Source organism: Equus quagga, chromosome 5, assembly GCF_021613505.1.
Source record: "Equus quagga isolate Etosha38 chromosome 5, UCLA_HA_Equagga_1.0, whole genome shotgun sequence".
Classification (NCBI taxonomy): Eukaryota; Metazoa; Chordata; class Mammalia; order Perissodactyla; family Equidae; genus Equus; species Equus quagga.
This window is the reverse complement of record NC_060271.1, coordinates 10886738-10907598: the sequence shown is the minus strand read 5'-3', so window position 1 is coordinate 10907598 and position 20861 is coordinate 10886738. Positions and strand designations below refer to the sequence as shown.

Here is a 20861-nt window from a genome sequence, read left to right as displayed (position 1 = left end):
CGCTGGGCTCCTGAGGCCACAGTTGCCTTCCTATGCCAGGCTCCAGAACACAGGCTTCAAGTGTGACCACTCAAGACCACCCAGGCAGAAAGAATTGATGTGTTAGGGAGGAGAGGGATCTGGGGCAGTGGGCCGCCACAGCCAGCACACAGGTGCCAGGCCGCCACTGCCCTCCCCTCGCCCATCGGAAATGAACAGAAGACGGAACACGCAAATAAGCCCACCCCCTCACCGCCCTCGTTCTCACAGCTGTCATCTACTGAGAGTGTTGATGGTCCTCAAAACAAACCTTTATGGGTCTCATCACCCCCCTTCGCCAGATGGGCAAACAGAGCCTCAGAGAGGCCAGGTCATGGCTGCGGGCCGCCCCTCCACAGGTGGAGAGAGCCCTGGGGTCAGCCTCGCTTTGATAACTGCAGGGAGTTTTAGCAAAAGGTGTGGTTCTTCAGGAACCTATAAAAACAGAATCTGGTTTTGGAGATAATGGATAAGGTTCTTAGCTCAAGAAAGCCGAGGTGAAAGAGGGAAGGAGAGAGAGAGGGAGGTGGAGAGAAATAAAGACAGATTAAGGTCAGAACGCACGAGCAGGCTGAGGTCAGCCCTGGGGAGCATGGGGGGGCAGGGGTCAGGTGGGTGCAGGAGCAGCAGGTTACCGGCTCAAGTCCTGGAAAGAGATAGGAAATGATGAACAAAGAGAGGCACAGAGGGCAAGTCGGGGACTGGGGAAGAAAGGGGACAAGGACAAAGAGAGGCCACCAGGTTGGGGGTTCGGTAGGGGGTGGGAGGCCCTGAGATGAAGAAAAGGGTGGGGGCTGAAGAAGTGATGGGCCCAGGTCTGCCCTGTGGAGCCCCAGGTGGCTGGAGGCAGATGGAGGCGGTGGGTCCACAGGCCACCCCACACCAGAGGAGCAAGGAAGAGAGGGGAAGCCCAGGGGCAGGGGCACACAGAGGGCCCCGATCCAGTGTGGGGCCAGGAAGGCCTCACGGAAGAGGCGACGCCACAGTCGGCAGGGACGGCAGCGAGTCTAGCCTGTGCATGCTGAGGGTGCCCCTGGGGGACCAGGGAAGTGCTTACAGAGCTTGGCCCTTATTGTCCACTAACCTCTAATCCTCCTGACAATACTATGAGGCAGGTGTGTCTATCATCCCGGTTTATTTATCAAGAAACTGAGGCACAGAGAAGTAAGGAACTTGCTCCAGGACCCACGGCAGGGCCAGGATCTGAACCTCGCACACAGTAGGTGCTCACCAGCAGCTGATGGACAGGCAGGAAGCTTGGCCCACCCTGGCCATCTATAGTGTGGGCAGCCTCCTCCTTGTGGGACACTGCCCCGATTTCCAGAGCTTACTGGCCCTCCCCGACAGGCTGCTCGCTCCCCGGTCGTCTGGTCCCCCACCCTACCCTGGCTTGAGTGTCCACATGCCAGGCATGAGGCCCCAACAACGGCCTGTTCCACCATGGTGAGCTCTGTAATTTTACCACCACAGCCCAGCCCTGGCTCTCTCACAGCCTGGCTCAGCTTCAGCCGAGGCAGGCGGGCAGGGGAGCGCGGGGGACACCAACACACCTCTGCCTCCACAAGGGCTGGGGCCTCTGCTCGGGGAGGGGGTGTCCAGATGCCTTCAGCAGAGGAACGGGTCCTTGCTCCCTGACCCGGCCCTCCCTCCCTCCCTACTCTTGGTCGTGCTCCAGCCACAAGAACCTGCTGTGTCCTTGGGTGAGGTTCTTCTCCACCTGTAGCGGACAGCTGTGATGTACTGTGCTCCTCTGTCTTCAGAAACTCCCAGAGATGCGGCCAGGAGAGAAGGGAGCAAATGCCTGTCACGAGCCACCGACAGAGGGAAGATGTTCCTGAATAGAGAGTGTGCATGTGGAACTGGGTGGGGGCGGGTGGACCAGGTGGCTTCAAATTCCCCTTAGAGCCCATGAAGTCTGCACGTTACGCCTCTCACCCCGTGCCAGCTTTCAGAGCGTCCAAGACCTCTCATAGGACCGGGTGCTGGCTGACCTCGGCTCCCCGGCTCTCCCGGCACGCACCACCCTCTCCAGACACATATAATGCCCTGCTGTCATCTCCCAACTCACTTTTGAAGGCCTGACTCAACGTCCCCTCGACTGGAGGCCTCTTTGATCTGTCCTCTATCCCCCAGTGCCACCTGGGAGAGTTAAGGCTCCCACAGAACCCCGTGCATTTCTCACTGGTCACACTGTGTCATAGGCACCTGTTTATGCAGACGAGGTTTGAATGGGTTTCCGTACGTAACGTACTTGCATGTGGGAAGTGTTCCTGGTGTTGGCTACTTTTAGCACCATTATTAAGATGTTTGTGTTTGTGTCTCTCCCACTAACAGCATCCTCCACTTATGGAGCACTTCCTATGTGCCGGCAGACTCTGTGCTTGATGCTACGCATGTGTACTGTTATTCCCATTTCCAAGATGAGGAAGGACACGCTGTGCGCCGAGCACTCTGGCTCCCCAGCCCGAGCTGGGCCTCGGTGCTGTCCCCAGCTGAGGGATGAGCCAACGTGGGAAGGAGAGCCAGGAGGGAAGTGCGGTGCTTCCGCTGAGGCCCATGGGGGAGGCTGCCAGGGTGGCAGATAAGGCCTCATGTGGCCTCAGTCCCTGGAGGGATCATGCCTGCCCTGGGGAGTCATTCCCCCAGCCCCCTCCCTCTCTTCTTTTTCTACTGAAAAGAAGCTCTTCACCACACAACACAGAGGGTCCCTGGAAAGTACCTTCCTAGCTGCTGCCCGGTCCTCTCAGCCCGAGCTGGGCGGCCCGAGGGCTGGCCTCGGGAGAGGAGGCTGTGCGCCACCAGGGTGCCCAGAGCGGCCCAGGCTGCCCATCAGGAGGCAGGAAAATTGCGTCTGGAGGCGCCCAAAGGCATTTGCTTTCATACTTTGAAACCAAGGATGCAAACACCCCCTTGGAGCTGAGGGGGCTTTTATTGCTTGGAAGGAGTCCCAGGGAAATGGGGTGAGGCTGGGGTGGGGAGGAAAGGCCCCTCCACGTGCCCCTGCCTCCCTAACCCATTCTGCTCACAAAACTCAGTCCCCAGTCCAGACCCCCCGACACCCCCAGGCTCATGCTGGGAAAATGGCAAGAGGGCCTCGAAGCCAAACCAAACACACTGAGTGTTCCCAGGCTCTGCAGACGGCTGGCACGAGGGGGCTGAGTCTGCTCCCAGCCCGCAGGGCCCCTCGCGTGGGGAAGGGCCCCTCTGCCCGGCAGAAGGCAGAGGCCTCGTTCTAGCCCATGTTCCTGCTTGCTGCATGACTGTGGGCAAGTCCTGACCTCTAAGGAAGGCCTCAGTTTCCCAAGTGTTCAATGAAGGAGCAGGAGCAGACCCATCGACTTGAAATGTTTTCTGGCAGCAGAAGCCAGAAGGGAGAGCTTAGGCAGAAGCCCAAGGTACGAAGCACAGAAAATTGAGGTCAGTGCCTGAGATGGCGTCTGTTGTCCCACCCCCCCCGTAGGGCTTCCTGGAGCAGAGGGCCAAGTTCGGCACTAGAGGGTTCCTAGGAGCCATCCAGGGCTGGGTTCTGGGAGTCTGGGGGCCATGGCTTTTGTGCCAACACAGGGGGGCTATGCCCTGGGTGACCTCCTTGGAGGGTTCCGAGGAGACCAGGGGTCATGGAGCTTGGGCGTGCAGGGCCTGGTGACTGTGGTCCTGCCACCTGGGGGCAGAGCTCTCAGTGTGGTCCGGCTGGAGGAGACCTCAGTGTGACTCCGGTCTGGCCTCAGCCTCTTGGGGCCACCAGGTCAGACGCAGGCACAGATCTACAGTGATGGGTTTGCCTGTTGCGTGACCTCCTGCTACTGAGGTCCACGCCAGCCGCCACGCCTATGGGCACATGGTGTTCTCTGCTGGGAACGCCTGCACCCTACCCTCAGCCATCCTCACCACTTCTGACCTCCAGGGCCCCAATCCTTCAGCCCCCGCTGACCGGACCCCTCAGAGGCACCGGCAGACGGACTGTGGCTCCGGGGCTCTTTCAGCTGTCCCTGCCTGCCTGGCACCCAAGACTCTTCCTGCCCTTGTCCCCATCAGCACTCAATGTGGGGCTGGGTACCCGGTGTGTGGCCCTTGTGCTCCTGTTAAACTAGGGTGGGGGGATGTGCAACATCCACCCAGTAGCTCATTTAAAGGACCTCGAGCAGCTCTTACTGGGGACGGGCGAGTGGGGCATCTTAGACGACACTGAGAGCCTGGCACCAACTCTGGAGACAGCTGTTACTGAGTGTCACGTGTTCTGGTGCCGGCTACCACTCTACAAGTATCATGGCGCTTACTCACGAAGCCTCAAAGCAGGTACGAGGAGGGGCTGGGATTTGAAGCCAGTTCTGCCTGAATCCATCTGCATTGTTATCCACTGAGTGATCCTGCTTCTTGTTTCTCACGGGGGCATCTTCCACCTCTAATCAGATGGGGCTCTTGCCTCATGCAAAGACGCCCATCACCCTGTCCCAGAAGAAGGCCCAGCTGTGCCAGGAGAAACTGGAGCTAGAGAACCTTGGGGCAGGATGGGCAGGCCAGCAGGAGGTGTGCAGAGCCCTCCCAGGGGCCCAGGGGGTGGAACACTGTGTCTCTTTCCCTCCGAGGGGGATTGGGCCATCTGCTCACACCTTAGGGGAAACTGAGGCCCAGAAGGGCAATGACCCCCTGCATGTAGGTGTCCTGTACCTCCTGCCCCTGCACGGTGGCACCCACACCATGGGTCCATCACACACTGATGCCCACCTCTGTGTCTTGCTTTGGGCCGTGCCCAGCATGGGAAGGTGCTCTCTTCCCTGCACCTGCCCCCTCAGGACTGCCCTTCCATCTTGATGGCCCAGCGCACTACTCCACACACACACACACACACACACACACACACACACCCCGGCTGCGGACTGGGAGGACAACAGAGTCGGCATGACCTCCAGAGGCCAGTCAAAGCCTAACTGCACAAAAGGAGAAACAGGGTTGTCACAAATCCCATACTGCACTGGGGCGGAGCCCTGCACACAGCCGGCGTGGGAACGGCCCCGCCCTGCTGCCCGCTCCTGGCTCTCTGATGTGAGGGTTCCCTAAGAGTGCTCTGCCAGTGGGGTGCAGCCATCTGCGGACACGCGCTTGGCCCTTTCTGCGGGTCCCCATAAATCATCCTGCCATGGGCTGCTGCTTCTCTAAACTTCCTCCGGTGTGTTTACATTTTGGGTAATGAGGGGAGCGGGGAGGCCGGCCTGCTCTAGGTGGTGTCCTGGCCAGGCACTTGCAGTCCCTACCCCGGCTGTCTCCTTCCTTCTCTCACTCACGCATGCGGTCAACAAACCCTCAGAGAGGCCTCCAGTGACCCAGAGAAGTCCAACCCAGATTTGGTCCCCAGAGCCTCCTGGCCTAGAAACTGAGGTGAGGAGTTGCAGTGTGTGGCACCCCAGGGGCTGTGGGAATGTGGGGGAGGGGAGCGCAGGGAAAGCTGCGGGAGGAAGGGAGACCTCAGCTGGGCAAGGATGGAGGAGATGCATGCCTGGGGAGGGCGGGAGGGACGTTTGTGTGGCCATGGACCAGGGTCACCCTTAGCATTACACAGACCTGGGCGTGGGTTCTGACTCCACACCTAACTTGCTGCGTGGTCTTGGGCAAGTCAGCTGACCTCGCTGAGCCTCAGTTTCCTCGTTTGTCGAACAAGGCTCACTCGCAGTACTGTTGACAGGACTGGGGGACATAGTGCTCAGCACAGAGTGGGAGCTTGGCAAATGACCACACGCACCCACCCCCAGCAGGGGGATCAGGCAGGAAGGGAGGCGAAGGCAAGGAGTCTACCTGGTGGAGGGTGGGGGGGTGCTTGATGTGCTGGCAAGATGCAGGGCCAAGAGACCTGTTAGGAGGACCCTGCTGCAGGATCACAGGTGGAAGGTGAGCTGGGGAGAGGCGATGGAGAGGAGGGGATGGCTCCAGTGGGGTTTCGGGGGAAGAAAATGAGAAAACTCTGAATGAAATTAAATCTCCAAGGAAAATGGTTGTGTTAGAATGACTACAAACGGGCCCGAGTTTCCCCCAGGGAGCTCTCCTCTGCTCCCTCTTGGAGAACTGGAAGCTTGGGCACCCTGGGAGGATGGGGTGAGTGCCTTGGAGTGAGGAAGCTGTGCTCTGCACCCAGGCCTCTCAGGGGGGCTCAGGGCCCGCTTCCCCTAGAAGCCGCAAGAAACTCAACAAACTGGCGGCTGGTCGGTGGAAACTTCCTTCTCCAACCCAACCAGATGGAGGAACGTTATGCGACCACAGTTTACCTGTCGGGACCTAAAAGGGGCTTCCCCTTGCCAAAGAAAAGCCGTTTTCTTCTCCTGAAACCAGGCTCTGTGTCTCAGAGCTACGTGTTGTGAAAAGGAAGCCGTTTGGAGCCATTGGCCGAAATTTACCTTTCAGACGTGGTTATGGGCTGGGGGCCTGTGGCTGGAGCTGACAGCCAGCCTCCTGTCATCCCGTAGGCTGGACCCACCACTGGCCAGGTCTCCTGGTCGCCCCGGCAGGCTGATCGGGGCCCTGAGTGACCCTCCTGATTGGAGCTCTGTGTGAGCCGCCAGCGCCTGCGTCTGCCCCACGCCTCCCTGGCAGCCTGCGAGCCCTCCCCGGGGCTGACGGAAGTGGCTCCCGGTTTGAAGGGGGCGGCCCATGCTGGGCACGTGAGCCAAATGTGTCACAGCTAATAGAGCTGCAGCAGTGCTCAGTGCTCGGGCAGGCGGGCCAGCCAGGGCTCTGCAGAAGGACATTTCCCAGTAACCCTAGCCAGGCGCCTGGAAACCAATGCCCAAAGGAGCAATGGGCTCGGCTCTTATTTGCTGGAAGTCTTTTAAAAATAGTGCACGCCCCTCACTTTGAGACAATGGTCTGGACTACGCTAACCTTTTGTCCATGACTCAGAGACCCGGCTGCAGAAGGATCATGAAGTGGACAGCGCAGGAGGCAGCCCCTGATTCCCTGGGTGACTCTGGACAGGTCCCCTGCCCCCAGGCCTTGCCTTGGCTCACCATCAGTGAACGCAAAGCTGGGTCCGAGTTTCCCAAAACTGCTCAGAAGACTCTATTGCACACGCAACCCGCGGCTTCCCAGGCCCCTGCAGTGCAGGCTCTGAGTGATGAGGTCTGTGGGGGTGACTGGGAATTTGTGTGTTTACAAGTACCCCAGCATCTGGGGATGCTGAGGAAATCCTGGATGATGATCTTTAGGGTCTGATGGAGACTGTATCTCCGAGGGCCAACAACCAGGGCACAATGTCCAGGCCTGGGCTACAGCAGAGGGTAGGACTCTGACCTTCACTGATGGTCATCCCCTGGGACATCCTGGGGGCTGTGGCGACACTGCTCACCAAATAGGGAGATTCCTACCCCAAAGCGGAATCTAGGGAGACTGCTCTGTACTGAGCCTGTGGGCGGAGGTTGGAAGACAGCATCCTGGTCACAGCAGGAGCTTTGGTGACAGATAGGCTGGGGAGTGGTCCGAGGGGATGGCATAGGCAGAGGATGGGGAGACATCAGCACAGTCAGCTGATTTCTGCACCTGCCCATTTTCAACCAGGTTTATCACAAAGTCCCCGTCCCTTCCCGAGACACAGCCCACAGCACTAGGGTGTCAGGCACCATCTGCCATCTTTCTCCTGCACAGCGGGATCCCTTCTGCAGCCTCTGTGCCAGGGTGTTGGCCGCTCAGACCTTCCAGGCCCAGGGAGCTCACTGCCTTTGATGTAGCGCCCTGCTCCACTTTCTCCTGGATTCGTCTCTGCACCCCAGGTGCATCCAGGAAAGCTAAGGGCACAGCAGACTTTTGTGCACTGCACCTTAAGGAAGCTTCGATTCCCTCACCTTTAAAGTGGAGAAAACTATACCAGCTTTCGTTTTGAGATAAAAATGAGAAATCAGATGTGAGTGTCTCTCTAAACCTGAAGGATGAACAGGTGGATCCTTTGCCACTGGGGGACAAGCCAGCCCTGAAGTTGCCACTCAGCTGCCCACCTGCCACGCTTCCTTAGAGTCCGGCTTGCAGATAACAGAGGCGGGCTGAGCGGGAGCGAGGCCGGGCCCTGGGCAGACCTGCCCTCCCCAGCTCACCTGTCCTCGATGCGGACCCAGAGGTCGTTGAACTGCCGCGGCCGCTGGTGTTTGTTCTGCCTCTTGCGCCACTTCTTCTGCCGCCCAAACTCCTCCAGCTGGCTGAGGCTGTCGGGGAGCAGGAGGTGTGGGGACAGCGCCGGGTCCTCCTCCTCGGGCGGGGTGGTAGGGGTTGCCGAGGGTGCCGTGGGGATGGCAGCAGCTGGGGTCACTGGGGCCGGGCTCGCCGAGGTCCCCTCGGGAGGGGGCTCTGGGCTCTGGGCGGCAGGGCTGGAAAGGGTAACAGCACGTGAGGCACACGTGTTGGAGCGACGGGGAGTGCAATTCAGTGGGGAAGTTGTCCCGACAGGACCAGATGCCACATGCCCCCGCTGGGCAGGGGAGAGTACCCCAGGAGAACCACTGTCTGGTGTGGACAGATGGAGATCTGACACATTCTTCCAATAGTGAAATCAATCAATATTTACTGAGCATCTACACTGCACGAGGCACTTTGCTGAGACCTGGGCAAAAGCAGTGAGGGAAACACCGTCCCCGTCCCCTGAGAGCTCACATTCCGAAGCGGAAGATGGAGAGTAAGACCTGCAGGATGTCAGGTGCTGACAACTGCTGGGGAGGAAGACAAAGCAGAGACAGGAGAGACAGGCCGGGGGCAGGGGCGCTGGGCCGGGAGGCAGGCTGGTCACTGCCCGGGTACATTTGAGTCCAGACTAGCAGGAGGTCAGGGAGTGAGCCACGCACGGCGGGTCTCTGGGACATGTCTGATCTTGGCAGGGGTCGCCTTCACTCAGAAAGCTCTGGCTGAGGGACATGAGGAGAGTGACCTAACGTCGCTGTGCTCGGTCTCCTGCTCTGTGAAATGGGGATATTCCAGCCTGTACCTCCCCGGAATCAGGAGGCTGATATAAGTGAACACAGGTACAGCACTTAGAACAGTGCCTGGCAAACAGCAAGCAACTGAGGCATTTTAGTGATGAACATTATTAATTACTAAATATGATTAAATATTAGCATTGTTGCTTGTGTCGTCCGTCCAGCCGTCCGTTCACGCAACCCACACATACTTCCTGAGCACCTTTCAAAGGAGGCAGGACAGTGTAAGCTGGTTAGAGCTCTGGCTGGAGGGAGGGATGTGGGCTTATGTCCCCGCTCTGCGACTTACAGCCCATGTGACTGCGGGCAGGGGACACAATCGTCCCAAGCAGCAGCCAGCTGTGAAATGGGCATAGCATTACTGCTTACTCCACAAGGTCGTCATGAGGACGAAAGAGGAGGTCTTCGCACCGTGCCTGCCACACACAGGCCTCTCTGTGGTGCGGCCCAAGCCAACGGGCCCGGCTGTCATGGGCACTAACGTGGGGCTACGTGTGTGTGGCATTCACTTTCCATACAGAGGTGTACACAGACACCCCTCAGCCTGGGAACATCCTCTGCTCCTCTTCCCTTTCTTCTTTCCTCTCTGTGGCCCCAACAGAATTCCTACTGGGGACATCTGACCCTGGGAGAGGTTGGGCAGGGTTTCGGGAACACTAAGGGTCTGGTGGCACCCCAGGCTGCGAGCAGCCCGGCCCGCACTCCCTTCCCGCAAGCTCCGTGGGGGAGGGGTGCTCTCTCCTTGAAGGAGAGAAGGCCATCAGCTCGGCCTGTCCACCCCCAGCCCCACCGCAGCCCCGGATTCCCGGGGTCCGGGAGATGCCGCAGCTGCTGGGGAGATAATTCAAAACAGGCAGACAAAAAGATGGATCCAGGAAGCACCTGTGGCCGATGCCGCTTTTATTGTCGGAGCCTCCTTGCATCCCCGCCCGCAGGATTCCAGCCTGTGCTCAGGCTGAGAGCCCCGGAGGGGGCCTGTGGGGGTGGAGGGGGGACCCTCCTGAGTGCCGGCTCGGAGATGAATAGGAAGGAGGCAGCCTTGTGGCCTGACAGACACAATGAGCTTCAACGGGAAGGTCCTTGGGGCTGTGACAGGGAGCTTGAGAAGGGCCTTGTCCCCGAGGCTACCTCGGGTCCCTCACCCCTCACACACACGCTTGGCCCGGCCCAGCACACACTGATCTGTGCTGTGCGCAAATGACCAAGACGAGGACAGGAGGGGCTGGCGTGAGAGAGTTTAGAGGTTCCTCTAGAAGCGCCACGGAGACAGGGAGAGCGCTGGCCGGGAGCCAGGAGTCTGGAGCTCCCAGCTCTGGTGACCCCGGGGACTCAGGTGTGCTGCGTGAAGAGCCAGGCCTCTGTTGCGTCTGAGTACTCCCATCCTGAACTGCATCCCTAACTCCAGACAGGGTACGGGGAGTGGTTAGGAGCTCAGGGAGGCCCTAGAGCCAGCCTGCCATTTATGTGAACGGTGTGTCCTTCTGTGAGTGACTTCACCTCTCTGGGCCTCAGAGTTCTCAATTTGAAGATGAGGATACTCAGAGTTCCTACATCATGGGGTTATTGCGAGGACTCAGTGAGCCAAAGTCTGTCGAGCTGGGTACCCAGTGAGCAGTCAGTAAGTATTAGCTATGATGATTCAAGTTTCTTTTGGACTCTGGGTTTTGTAATGTCAGAGACAGGGGCCAAAATCACACTGTGGTCACCCTGGCGGGTGGGTGAAGAAGGTTCCTGCATAAAGGTGGGAGCATGAGCGGCTTGGAATCTGAGCTTGAGGATCATGTTGTTGACTCCGGAGCTGCCCAGCATGCGCTGATGCCCGCCGTGCCCAGCCTGGCGCTGGCGCTGGGACCACTGTTGGACCCAGCTGGCTCCTGCTCTTGGGCAGCTCCCAGCCTGGGGCGGTGGGACAGGAAACCCCCACAGGAGGAGAGGATGGCCACCACAGGGCTCTTTGAGTGCAGTGGGTGCCCTAGCAGGAGAGTCAGGGGTGGAGGGTACGGCCAAGAGGCAGCCATGGAGCAGGTGTGGTGAGAGGAAGGTGAGGACAGGTGGGGGTGGGGCTGGGACACAGGGAAGAAGCCAGGCCACTGCTCATCCCACCCACGGCCCCATCTCGATTCAGGGCCTGGGCATCCCCAATTCTTCTAGGCAGCAGCCTGGGAGTCCTATAGAGTCCTTCCACCCCACTCAGCCTCCAGTCTCTAACTTGTGAACACCTCTCAAACCTACCCTCCTCCCATTCCCACTGCCACTGCCCCGCCTTGCCACCTGCGCCTCCGCGAAGTTGTGTGCCAGCCTCCTTCCAGCCTCCCCACCTCCAGCCCAGCCCCTCCGCTCTTGGGTGCCCAGTCAAGGCTGACCTCTGCGAAGCCCCATCTCACCAAAAGCCTTTTCACAGCTCTCCCCTGCAGGCTGAGCAGGAAGGCAGGGTGCAGCCAGCCATGCAGCACATGGTCAGGTCTGGCGGTAGATTGGCAGCAATAGCCCGTCCCCCAATGCCCCGGCTGCTCACCTGTGGATGGTCTGCCCCGCGGGCGTGTGCTCCACTTCCAGCCCTGCCTGCCGGAGGACGTCGATGACTGTGTTGTTCCCCAGAAAGTGACCTGGAACACAAGAGAAAGCTCATGTGGCTCAGCCATATGCCAGGTCACTAGCAACTGGGGATAGCCTCAGGCCAGTGACTGACACCAAAGTTGAGGCCCCAGACTCCCTGAGAGGCAGTACGGTGTAGTGGGAAGATGTCCTGGTGCCAGCCTTCCTGGGTCCAAATCCTGACTCGCTGCTTACTGCTTGTACCTCCCCGTGCCTTAGTTTCCCCATCTGTAAAGTGGGAATGACTGTAATAGTAACCTCCAGGGTTGTTGTGATGACTAGGGAACAGTGTCTGGCATATAGTGAAGGCTCAGGTGTGTTTCCTGTTGCAGCACTGTGCTTCATACTTTTAAGCTGACTCCAGCCCCAGATGTCCAGGCAGGGACAGCCTCCAGCAGTCATGCAAGACCCACCTCGGAGGAAACCTCCTCCAACAAGCCCTCAAGCCCCCAACAGGTCCATGGCTCATCTTTATAAGTTCCACCAGCAACTCAAGTCCCCCTCCCTCAGCAGGCGGGGGCATTCTGTGGCTTCATGTCTCTCTCCTTGCCAGGCTCCACAGGCCAGAGACCACGTGGCCACTGCCCTGCACATGTTCAGTCCATGTTGGCTGGATCCGAGCCCTAGCGGATTAATTTATTCACCATCCATCCAACATTGTGGACCACACACAAGAGCACAGACCCTGAGATGGCCCCTGAGCACTCATTGAGATGTAAGATTCTGGGGTTGGAGAGAGCAACAGAACCCCACTGACTGCAGGGTCCAGCAGACAAGTGGCGTGGCACAGAGGAGGTACAAACGCAGAACTGAACCCCGCAGAGGTGGCCTCATTGCGTGGTGGGGGAGGGGGCTGGGCTTCATCTCACTCCCCACCCACTAATCATTCATTTCATTCACTATCAGTCACTCATCAATCATTCATCATTCATTCACTAAACAGACATTTGTGACGTGCTTGCTCTGTGGGCATCCCTGTTAGACACTGAGAACGTAGGAGTGAATCGTTTAGTCCACAGCCCCGGAGGAGAGTGGGAATTGCCCACCTTTGGTGGGATGCAGGCTTGAGCGGGGAGAACACAGGGAAGGCTCTCCAGGCTCTGGTCAGAAGAACGCTCGGGAGGCCACGTGACTGTGGAGGCAATAACTGCGGGGAGTCAGCACGCTGGCAAGCCCCTCCTCCTCCCCCGGCCTCAGTGTCCTCACCTGTTCGATGTGGGCAGAGTGGGGGTGGCCAGGTGCTTGCCTTGGGCCCCTCGGGCCCTCCCTGCCTGTGTGCCTGCCCTGCGGCTCCCTCACATTGGCAGCGTGCTCCCCTCCTGCTCACCATTCATCTCAGAACCTGGGGGGAAATCTCTGAACTATTACTCTAATTGCCTGTGACGGGTGGTGACAGGTGGGAAGCCGGAAGGTCAGCATGTTGACAGCCCCAGGGAGGTCTGAGGAGAACAGAAAGTGGACAAGCTGTTGGGGAACGGAGAGGCTGCTGGCACAGAGGGAGCGAGGCTGGGACTGCACAGCGGCTGGAGCAGGGGGGTGAGCCAGCCTCGCACACCTCTGGGCTGGTATCCCCCAACCCCAAGAAACTCTCCCTTGCTGGCCTCCCAGTCCCTGGAATCCCACCTGTGGATCCCCGTGGAAGATCACTGGATCGGGAATTCGAGACTTGGGTTCTAGACCAGGACCCACCACGCCCACCCTGAGACCTTGGGCAAACCATCATGCTTGAATGCTCTCAGCTCCTCTCTATGCACAAGGGAGGGAGGGGGCTGCGTGACACCTGTGGGCTCCTCCAGCTCTCCAGTTCTATGGGGAAGGCTTTGGTTTGACTCCAGAGGCCCTTATGAAGACGTGTTCTCCCTCCCCCCACCCTTTCTCATTCGTCTGACAGCCACGGCTGAATGCGTATCTAGTGCCCGGCAGGGGTGACCAGGCAGGCTCCTGTCAGGCACTCACAGTCTCGAGAATCAGGCTCTTTAGACCCCGGGCACTACGCTCTATATGGAAGGAAGCACATGGGGTTGTCACAGCACACGGGAGGCATCTAATCCAACTTGGGCTCAGGGCAGCCTTCCTGGAGGAGGCATTGCCAGCTGAAGGATGGGATAAGAGTTAGCTAGGTGAGGATGGGAGTGGGGTGGCACTGAGAGGAGGCTGTTCCAGGTAGGGGGAAGGGCACGTGCAAAGACTAGGAGGTGAGTGACGCTCATCTGGGAAGCTAAAGCAGAAGAGGCTTAGACAACGCAGGCCTGAACAGGCCTCCCAGAGCTCCGGCCCTGACCCAGAGCTGTCGAGGACAGAAGACTCGGGCTCCTGTCAAGGCTGTGAGAATCCACTACATGATCCTGAGCAAGCAGCTTCCCTGCCCCCAGCCTCAGTTTTCCTGTGTGTCAAATGGGTACATGTCCCTTCAGCTGACTCTGTGGGCAGCTGTAAAGCCCTAATGAGGCAGGCGGGGTGAACGTCCTTTGGAAAAGCCCACAGTGCACTCTTGAGTGATGGGCTAAGCCGGTCCCTGGCTGGGGCCATAGAGGCGTCCCCACTCTTGCTTGCCCCTGGAGCGCAATGGGACTGGAAGGGACCGGCCATGGCGGCCTCTGTGCACAGGCTGCAGGAACTCTGCCAGCGGCTCTTGGAATCTACTCCTGGCAGCAAAGGCAATTCCTTTTCTGCCTCCATGGAGACCCGTTTAAAGACGAGGGCCTCCAGGCCCAGCAGGAGGCTGCCCAGAGGGTTTCAAGAGCCACCAGGGAAAACAGCTCTCCTCAGGCTCCACAGGAGCAGTGGTAAATATTTACTGATGGGCGGAGTGGCCGCTCCAAAAGGAGCATTCCTGGAGCTTGTGGAGGGCCCAGGCCTTGTAGGATGCTGGCTGGAGCCTGAGCACCGCCTGGCAAGCTTCAGTGGCCAGTCGGTGCCCCGTCCATTCCCTCAACCTCAGTGGTTCCAGGCCCTCATTGTGCATCTTTAGACCTAAATGAAAGACCTCAGATACTTTGGGAAGTTGGAAGCAATCAGGAATGATCTTTTCAAATTCCTAGCCCCATCTTCTCCAAGCCCCAGCAGCCATCACCTCCTTCGCGCCAGGCCAGGGAGAACCAGGTCCCTCCTGTCCCTCGTCTGCACGAGGCTGCTCCTTGCACGACTCCAGGGGGTGCCTTCTCCATGCAGTCCTTGCTCCAGGGCTGCACGGTGCAAGCCATTCGCGCCTGAGCCCACGTCCCCCTCGCCCACCCCCATCGCCCTGTTTGGGGCTTAGTTCCACAGGACCCCACAGTCAGGATGGTGGAAGCTGCACCGTCCTTGGAGCCCATGGCACCACCTGTCCCGGTTCACACTCCTCTCCCTGCTCCCGTCTGCATTCTTGGCGGGTTCCTCTTTCTCCTGCCCAATAAATGTGGGGGCCCCTGGGAACCCTGCCCACAGCCTTCTTTTCTTTTCACTCTACTCACGATCGGTGGACAAATCATCCACCCTCATGGTTTAAATTACCGTACAATGCGGGCCACTCTGGAACTGCTGCCCTCGCCCAGGCCCACGTGTCCATCAGCCTCTCGGACATCTCCACCTAACAGTCTCCAGAGGGGCACAGCCGACTCGCCCTCCCCTCCTGGGATGTGTCTCAGCTGAGCTTTGCCATCCAAGTCGGATGGGCCCCATCTTGACTCTTTCTTCTCCCTCCTCATCCTCATCTGGTCAGTCACCAGAGTCCCTGGGCTTTTACCTCCAACCGTGCTGGCCCGGGCACCCTGCCCTCAGCCTGAATCACTGCAGACACCGTCCTCCTTGTTCTCTCCAGCTCTCCCTCCTCCCCGCAGCTGGAATGAGCTTCCCACAGCCCAGAGCGGCCTCTGTCAGAACGTGTTCCCAACAACCCACTTGAGGGGAGACCGTGAGCTTTTCGAGGGCAGGGGCCACGTCTGATTCATCTTTGTCCCCAGGGCTAAGCCCAAGTCTGGCACAGAGTGGTGGCTTCATGAATGCTTGTTGAATGAATGAATGACAAAACCTGTTACTCCACATCCTTTCCATGATCTCATCCTATCCCCAGGAGACCTGAGCTCACAGATTCCCTCCCTTTGTAGCCCCGGCCCGGCCCCTGGGTGATGATCCTCCACATTCCACCAATCCTGGGAGCTTGGCCCTTGGATCAGTCTCTGAGCCCAGGCCCAGCGCATGCTGTCCCCAGAGGCTGGCAGACAAGGCTGAGGCTTGCCTCCAAGGTCAGAAATCCTAAAAAAGGCACCACGCCTATCCTGGAACCTGCGGGAAAGGTGTGGAAAATTTCCAACGGGGCCCCGCGGTGTTGGGCTCAGCCTGCGTGGCTTGCCCAGGCCCCTGGGGTCTCCTGGCCACCGCTCAACAGCTCCTTCCAGCACCGACAGCTGTTCTCTGGCCAGCTCTCTGCAGGAAGGCACGTTCCATTTCATCTGCTGAGGCCGCGTGGACGAGGAGAGGAGAGGAGGAAAGAGTGGACGGTGGGGGTGGGGCACACAGAGGCACAGACACAGAGAGTCGGGGAAAAGAGATACACAGAGAGAGACAGGGAGAGGAGAAGAGCTCCAGGACACAAGGAAACGGAGAGGAGAAAGACAGGAGAGGGGCCCGGAGACAGGCAGTAAGAGACACACAGAAACAGAGACAACGGGAGGGAGAGAAGGAAAAGGAGACGCTGAAGCTCAGGCAGGGGATGTGACTTGCCAGGGTCGCACAGCTGGTGAAAGATAAAGCTTAGACTTCTACCTAGAGATGTGCTGCTTTGCTGCCTGGTCCAGGACACCCGCTCTGGAGTCCTGGCCGCTGTGAGGGGTCCTGAATTCACATTTTGGGGGAGGAAATTGTCAGAAACAGGTGTCCCGTCTAAGGCTCACCAGATGGAAGAGAACTGTGTGAGTGCTCAGCAAGAACAATATGCCAATTAACAGGGTAACTTCAAGACAGTGTTGGGGGCCGGGCAGAGGGGAGAACCAGATGATCCCACAGAGGCTCCAGTCACAGTGGTGCCCGCGGCTGGCGCATGTGTTTTCTCTCCAGCGAGGCCACCGGGGTTCCAGTTTCTCCTCCTGGAAGTGGGATCCCAAACCCGTATTTATGTTCTGTCTGAAATTAATGCAAGGGAAACTTTCAAATGCTAATGTAGCTGCTAGGGTCAGCCGCTGGACAGCAAGCGACGGCCGTTTTTGTGTTCCTGAGGAAGTGTGACAGGAGGGCTGGGCAGACGGACCAGAGGAAGGACGGCCACTTGGGGCCAGGGGGCTTCTCATCTTCCAGGGAGGGTCTGTGTGGGAACCAGCAGAGCTGCGCTTTCCTTCTGCTCGGCGTGCCAGCCTAGGGCAGGGGCCTTTCCAGCTCAGCAAGGACTGAGAGCATGCCTCCCCTGCACCCGGCCTCGTGCCAGGAGCTGAGACACATGGTCCCCACCCCGGAAGAGATCATGGTGTGGAGGGGAGACGGGCACACGAACCATGTGAGCCCTGTAGTGAGGGAGGGACGTCAGGGCCTATGAGGCTGAAGGGAAAAGAGTGGGACTCAGACCAGAGGGGTCAGTGAGGAGAGGCCTCAGGTGAGTCAGAGAAAGAGGGCATAGCACATACATGGGCACAAAAGGGAAAAAGAGCATGGGGTATGTGGTCTACTAACACTCTCCCAAGCCACTGTCCAGCTCTGTAAGGAAGTGAGTGCCCCATCCCTGGAGGTATGTAAGCAGAGGTTCGATGACCACATGTCCAGCCTGCGCAGAGGGGATTCAGACAGCCTCTGGGAAGTTGGGCGTGTCTGAGTGAAGCCTGATTCTGCCCCCTTGACCATCTGCTCCTCTCTGGAGGCTGCTAGAACTCAGGACGTGAGGAACGAAAGAGCCCTGAGACTTCAGCTCATCTCAGCGGGTCAGCTCAGCCCTGCCATTAATCATGCAAAGACAGCTACAAATAATGAGAACAGCCACCCCGCTTGCCGTTCCCCCAGCACTTAGATTGTACCGAACGCTTGGATTCATGTTCTCCCCTGCCCTCGCCTCACAACAATCCTGCTGAGGCCAGCAGGACTCCCCGGTGTCACACGGGCAGAGAGCGGCAGAGCTGGAGTTTGTCTGAGCCCACACACTGCAGAGTGTGTCCGTTTAAAGGGCACTTTGTGGAGGCAGCTGCTGAGGCTGGGGCTCCCTGGGCGCAGGGCAGGCTCCCTCTGGGGGCTGGAGCTGCTTCTGGGTCTCTGGTGCCTGTCAAACGGTTGCTCAGGTTGGGGGGGTCCCCTTCAGGGCCTCGCCCAGTTGTGTACTTCCTCTTACAAGGCACCCCCCATCCTCCGCCAGGCCCGTCCCTCCGAGGCAACCCTCCCAGGTCTTCTCACATCCCCAGGCTTGAGTCTTTCATCTCCTTTGGACCAGATCCTCTTTCAACAATATTCAGCAGAGAGATTAGGGAGCCTGCACCGTGGGCCCCGCCTGGTCCCATTGGTGAGGACATGAGCCCTGGGGGTTTTGACAGGTCTGTGCCCTGAGGGCCTGGAGCCAGCAGTCCTTCTCCACAAGCCTTTCTTGAGGACCCCTACGTGCCAGGCATGTGCCCGGCCCTGGGGACTCTGAGATGGGTGGGATGCCCTTTCCTCCTGGGGTCGGAGACCGCTCCGGATCCAGGCAATGACCGTGCAGGGGGACTGGAGGGCAGCACTGGGCACTGTGGGGAGAACCCCAGAGAAGGAGCCTGTGGGGTCTGTGAACTACAGGGGGCAGGGCCGGGCCTAGGGCTCACGGTGGCCATGGCAATCACTCCACAACCCCCAGACGCTCCTTCCCTGGAATGATGCACCCAGGACCCCACGAGAGCTGCCTGGAAGCCAGCCATGCGGGCAGGGATGGGGCCCACTGGCTCCTGAGCCTCCTGGCACTTGGAGCTGATACCCAGCTCTTGGGGTTCCCCTGCAGTGTCCCAGCCGGGTCCTCAGAGGCCGCAGAGCACTTCTGCCTCCTCTGCTGGACGGCACTGTGCTCGCCTGTGTGGGAATCCCGTCTTTGGAGGACTGCGGGCTCTGAGGGGGCAGGGACTCTGAAATAATAATGACCATGCAGGAGCTCACATTCATCGATGGATGGTGCTGCACAGGCGCTGACTGTGCAAGTGTCAGCCCACTGACTCTCAGGGCACATCTGAGCAGGGACACCTGAGGGCAGAGAAGCTGAGCACCCCGTGTGCCCAGGCTGCGTGCTGTAAGGAGCAGCGCTGGGTTTCTCACTCAGGCGGCCCGGCTCCGAAGCCACGCTCTTAATCTAGGGCACTGTCCTCTCCTCCCGCACTCGCCACACTGCCCAGCAGGAGCTCGAAGCCTGTGGCTGACGGTCCACAAATCCTTGCTCACCGATGGAGAGGCCTTGGAGATGCAGCCTGGGACATGGTGCCCTGTCCTTCTCAACATTCCCTGTTTCAGGGACAAGCTAGCTGAGGGGACGTTCCTCGGGCCAGCTGGATGCTCTGGGCTGAAACAGGAACGGCGGCTCTGGCCAAGCACTGCTGCCCATGGGAGGCGTGCTGGCTGCCATGCAGGGGGGCACCAGGGTCCTTTGAAGCACCTTGGGAAATTCTGAAACGCTTCCGGACATTGGCCTCCTGCTCCAGTGTGGGGAGCATGGCAGGCCATGGGCGTTTGCCTGGGAGGGGAGAGAGTGGCTGGGCTTGTGCTGCCTATGTGCTGGCCCCCTCTTTCTAAGGTTACAAAGGTCGTACATGGGCCATGACTGCTCTTCTGTGTCCCACCATGAGCTCCGAGGGGCTTCTGTTCCTGAGGCTGAGTGGAGAACCAAGGTGAGAATGAGGTGAATCCCGTCCTGAGGACTACGGGGATGATGAGAGGAATCAGAAGCAGCTGGACTTGCATCAGGGAAATTTCAACCAGTCTCACCTCCTCCAGGAAGCCTTCTCTGACTTACCATGCCACCTTTTAGTGCCATTCACTCGAACCGTTACCCAGCCTACCCACCCCAGAAGACGTTAGCCACAACCCTACTCAAAACAGGTTATCGTTCGCTTACAGGAAACCACAAACAGAGGAAGGAGAAGACAGCTCCAGAACCAGTTGAAACCAGCTGGAGAGAACATGGTGAACAGATCTGACCTGACATAGACCCCACAGCTCATCACACGTTCATTGTAACATGTTACCATGCTCCGTAATACACCCACCGAGGCCATGACAGCTTACAGCTGCCAGGTGATGGCAGACAGAACCACAGAAGGAAAGAAAGAGTGGCACCCCTGCTTCCCAGAAGGCCTGTCCCTTCCCCATACGGCTGTGGCTGTCCTCCGCTCCACCCTGCCCCCAGGGGCTCTCCAAACTTTGTTCCCCCTTCTCCATTCTTTGGTAAAGCTTGTGCTATTCAATGCTCAGCTTTGGTCTCCTTTCAAAGCTGCGACACTGAACGCGGAAAGAACCTTCTAAGGTTGGGAGGGAGCTCAACGCTAACAAATCCTGTCAGGCATGCATGCAATTGCTGAATGTTGGGGCTAGAAGGGACCTTCATCTTCACCCCAGCTAGGCCCCTCACTGTGCAGCTGAGGGAGGAAAGGCTCTGGGAAGGCCAAGTGGAAGGTCTCAGAACAGAAGAGTGTCCACAACACCAGGCCGTTTCCCTTTTCCACCCTCTGGTCCTTGACTTAACTCTCACCTTGCCCTTTCTCTCCTTTCTCACTGACTCCCTCTGAGCCATCTTGCCGCCTCCCCTTCCTAAATGCCCTCCTGCTTAGCCTCAGCGCCCTCCTCCAGCCTCTGCCTGCACGGCTGGGCCAACAACAGTACCTGGGGCTCTGTTTCTGGTTGGTTCTGAGATCTTTTCATTTGCCAGCCCAATCTCCCCTTCCAAAGGGCAGGCAGGATGTTGTTGAACCCCTGGGTCTCCCACTGTCTGGCAGCAGATGTGGGTGCTGGTGCAGGTTTTGCTGTGGGGTAATGTAGGGGCAATGGGCACTTCTGCTCACAGGCCTCAGCGTGGGGGCCCACTCATTCATTCATTCATTCAACAAGTGTGTACTGACAACCTCAGGGCTCAGGGAGTGGCCAGCCGGCACTGGGAGATGGCAAATGTGCTCAGCATGCGCCGGGCTGTGACAGGGGAGTCCTGCAGGACTGTGGCAGCCCAGACAGGAGGTCGAGGAAGGCGCAGGCAGCAGAGGGAGAGGGTGTTCTCTGTAGGAGAGAGGGCCCGAACGGCAGCTGGCAGGTCTGCTAGGCAGGCTGGCCCTCGGGAAGAATGGCCCAGTCAGTGATGACCATCATTTCTCTGTAGTTCTAAGATTCTTTCACTTCCCACCAGCA

At 58.8% G+C, this 20861-nt stretch overlaps 1 protein-coding gene across 1 annotated transcript in view; it reads right to left on the bottom strand.

Annotated features, from left to right (window-relative positions):
* Nucleotides 1–20861, bottom strand: part of TRABD2B (TraB domain containing 2B) — a 217317-nt gene that overhangs the window by 5674 nt on the left and 190782 nt on the right. The window contains exons 5-6 of the mRNA XM_046663311.1: nucleotides 11479–11569; nucleotides 8091–8360 (exon numbers count right to left, since the gene is read on the bottom strand). Coding sequence (XP_046519267.1) covers nucleotides 8091–8360; nucleotides 11479–11569 — 361 coding nt within the window. The remainder of the gene's footprint in view (nucleotides 1–8090; nucleotides 8361–11478; nucleotides 11570–20861) is intronic.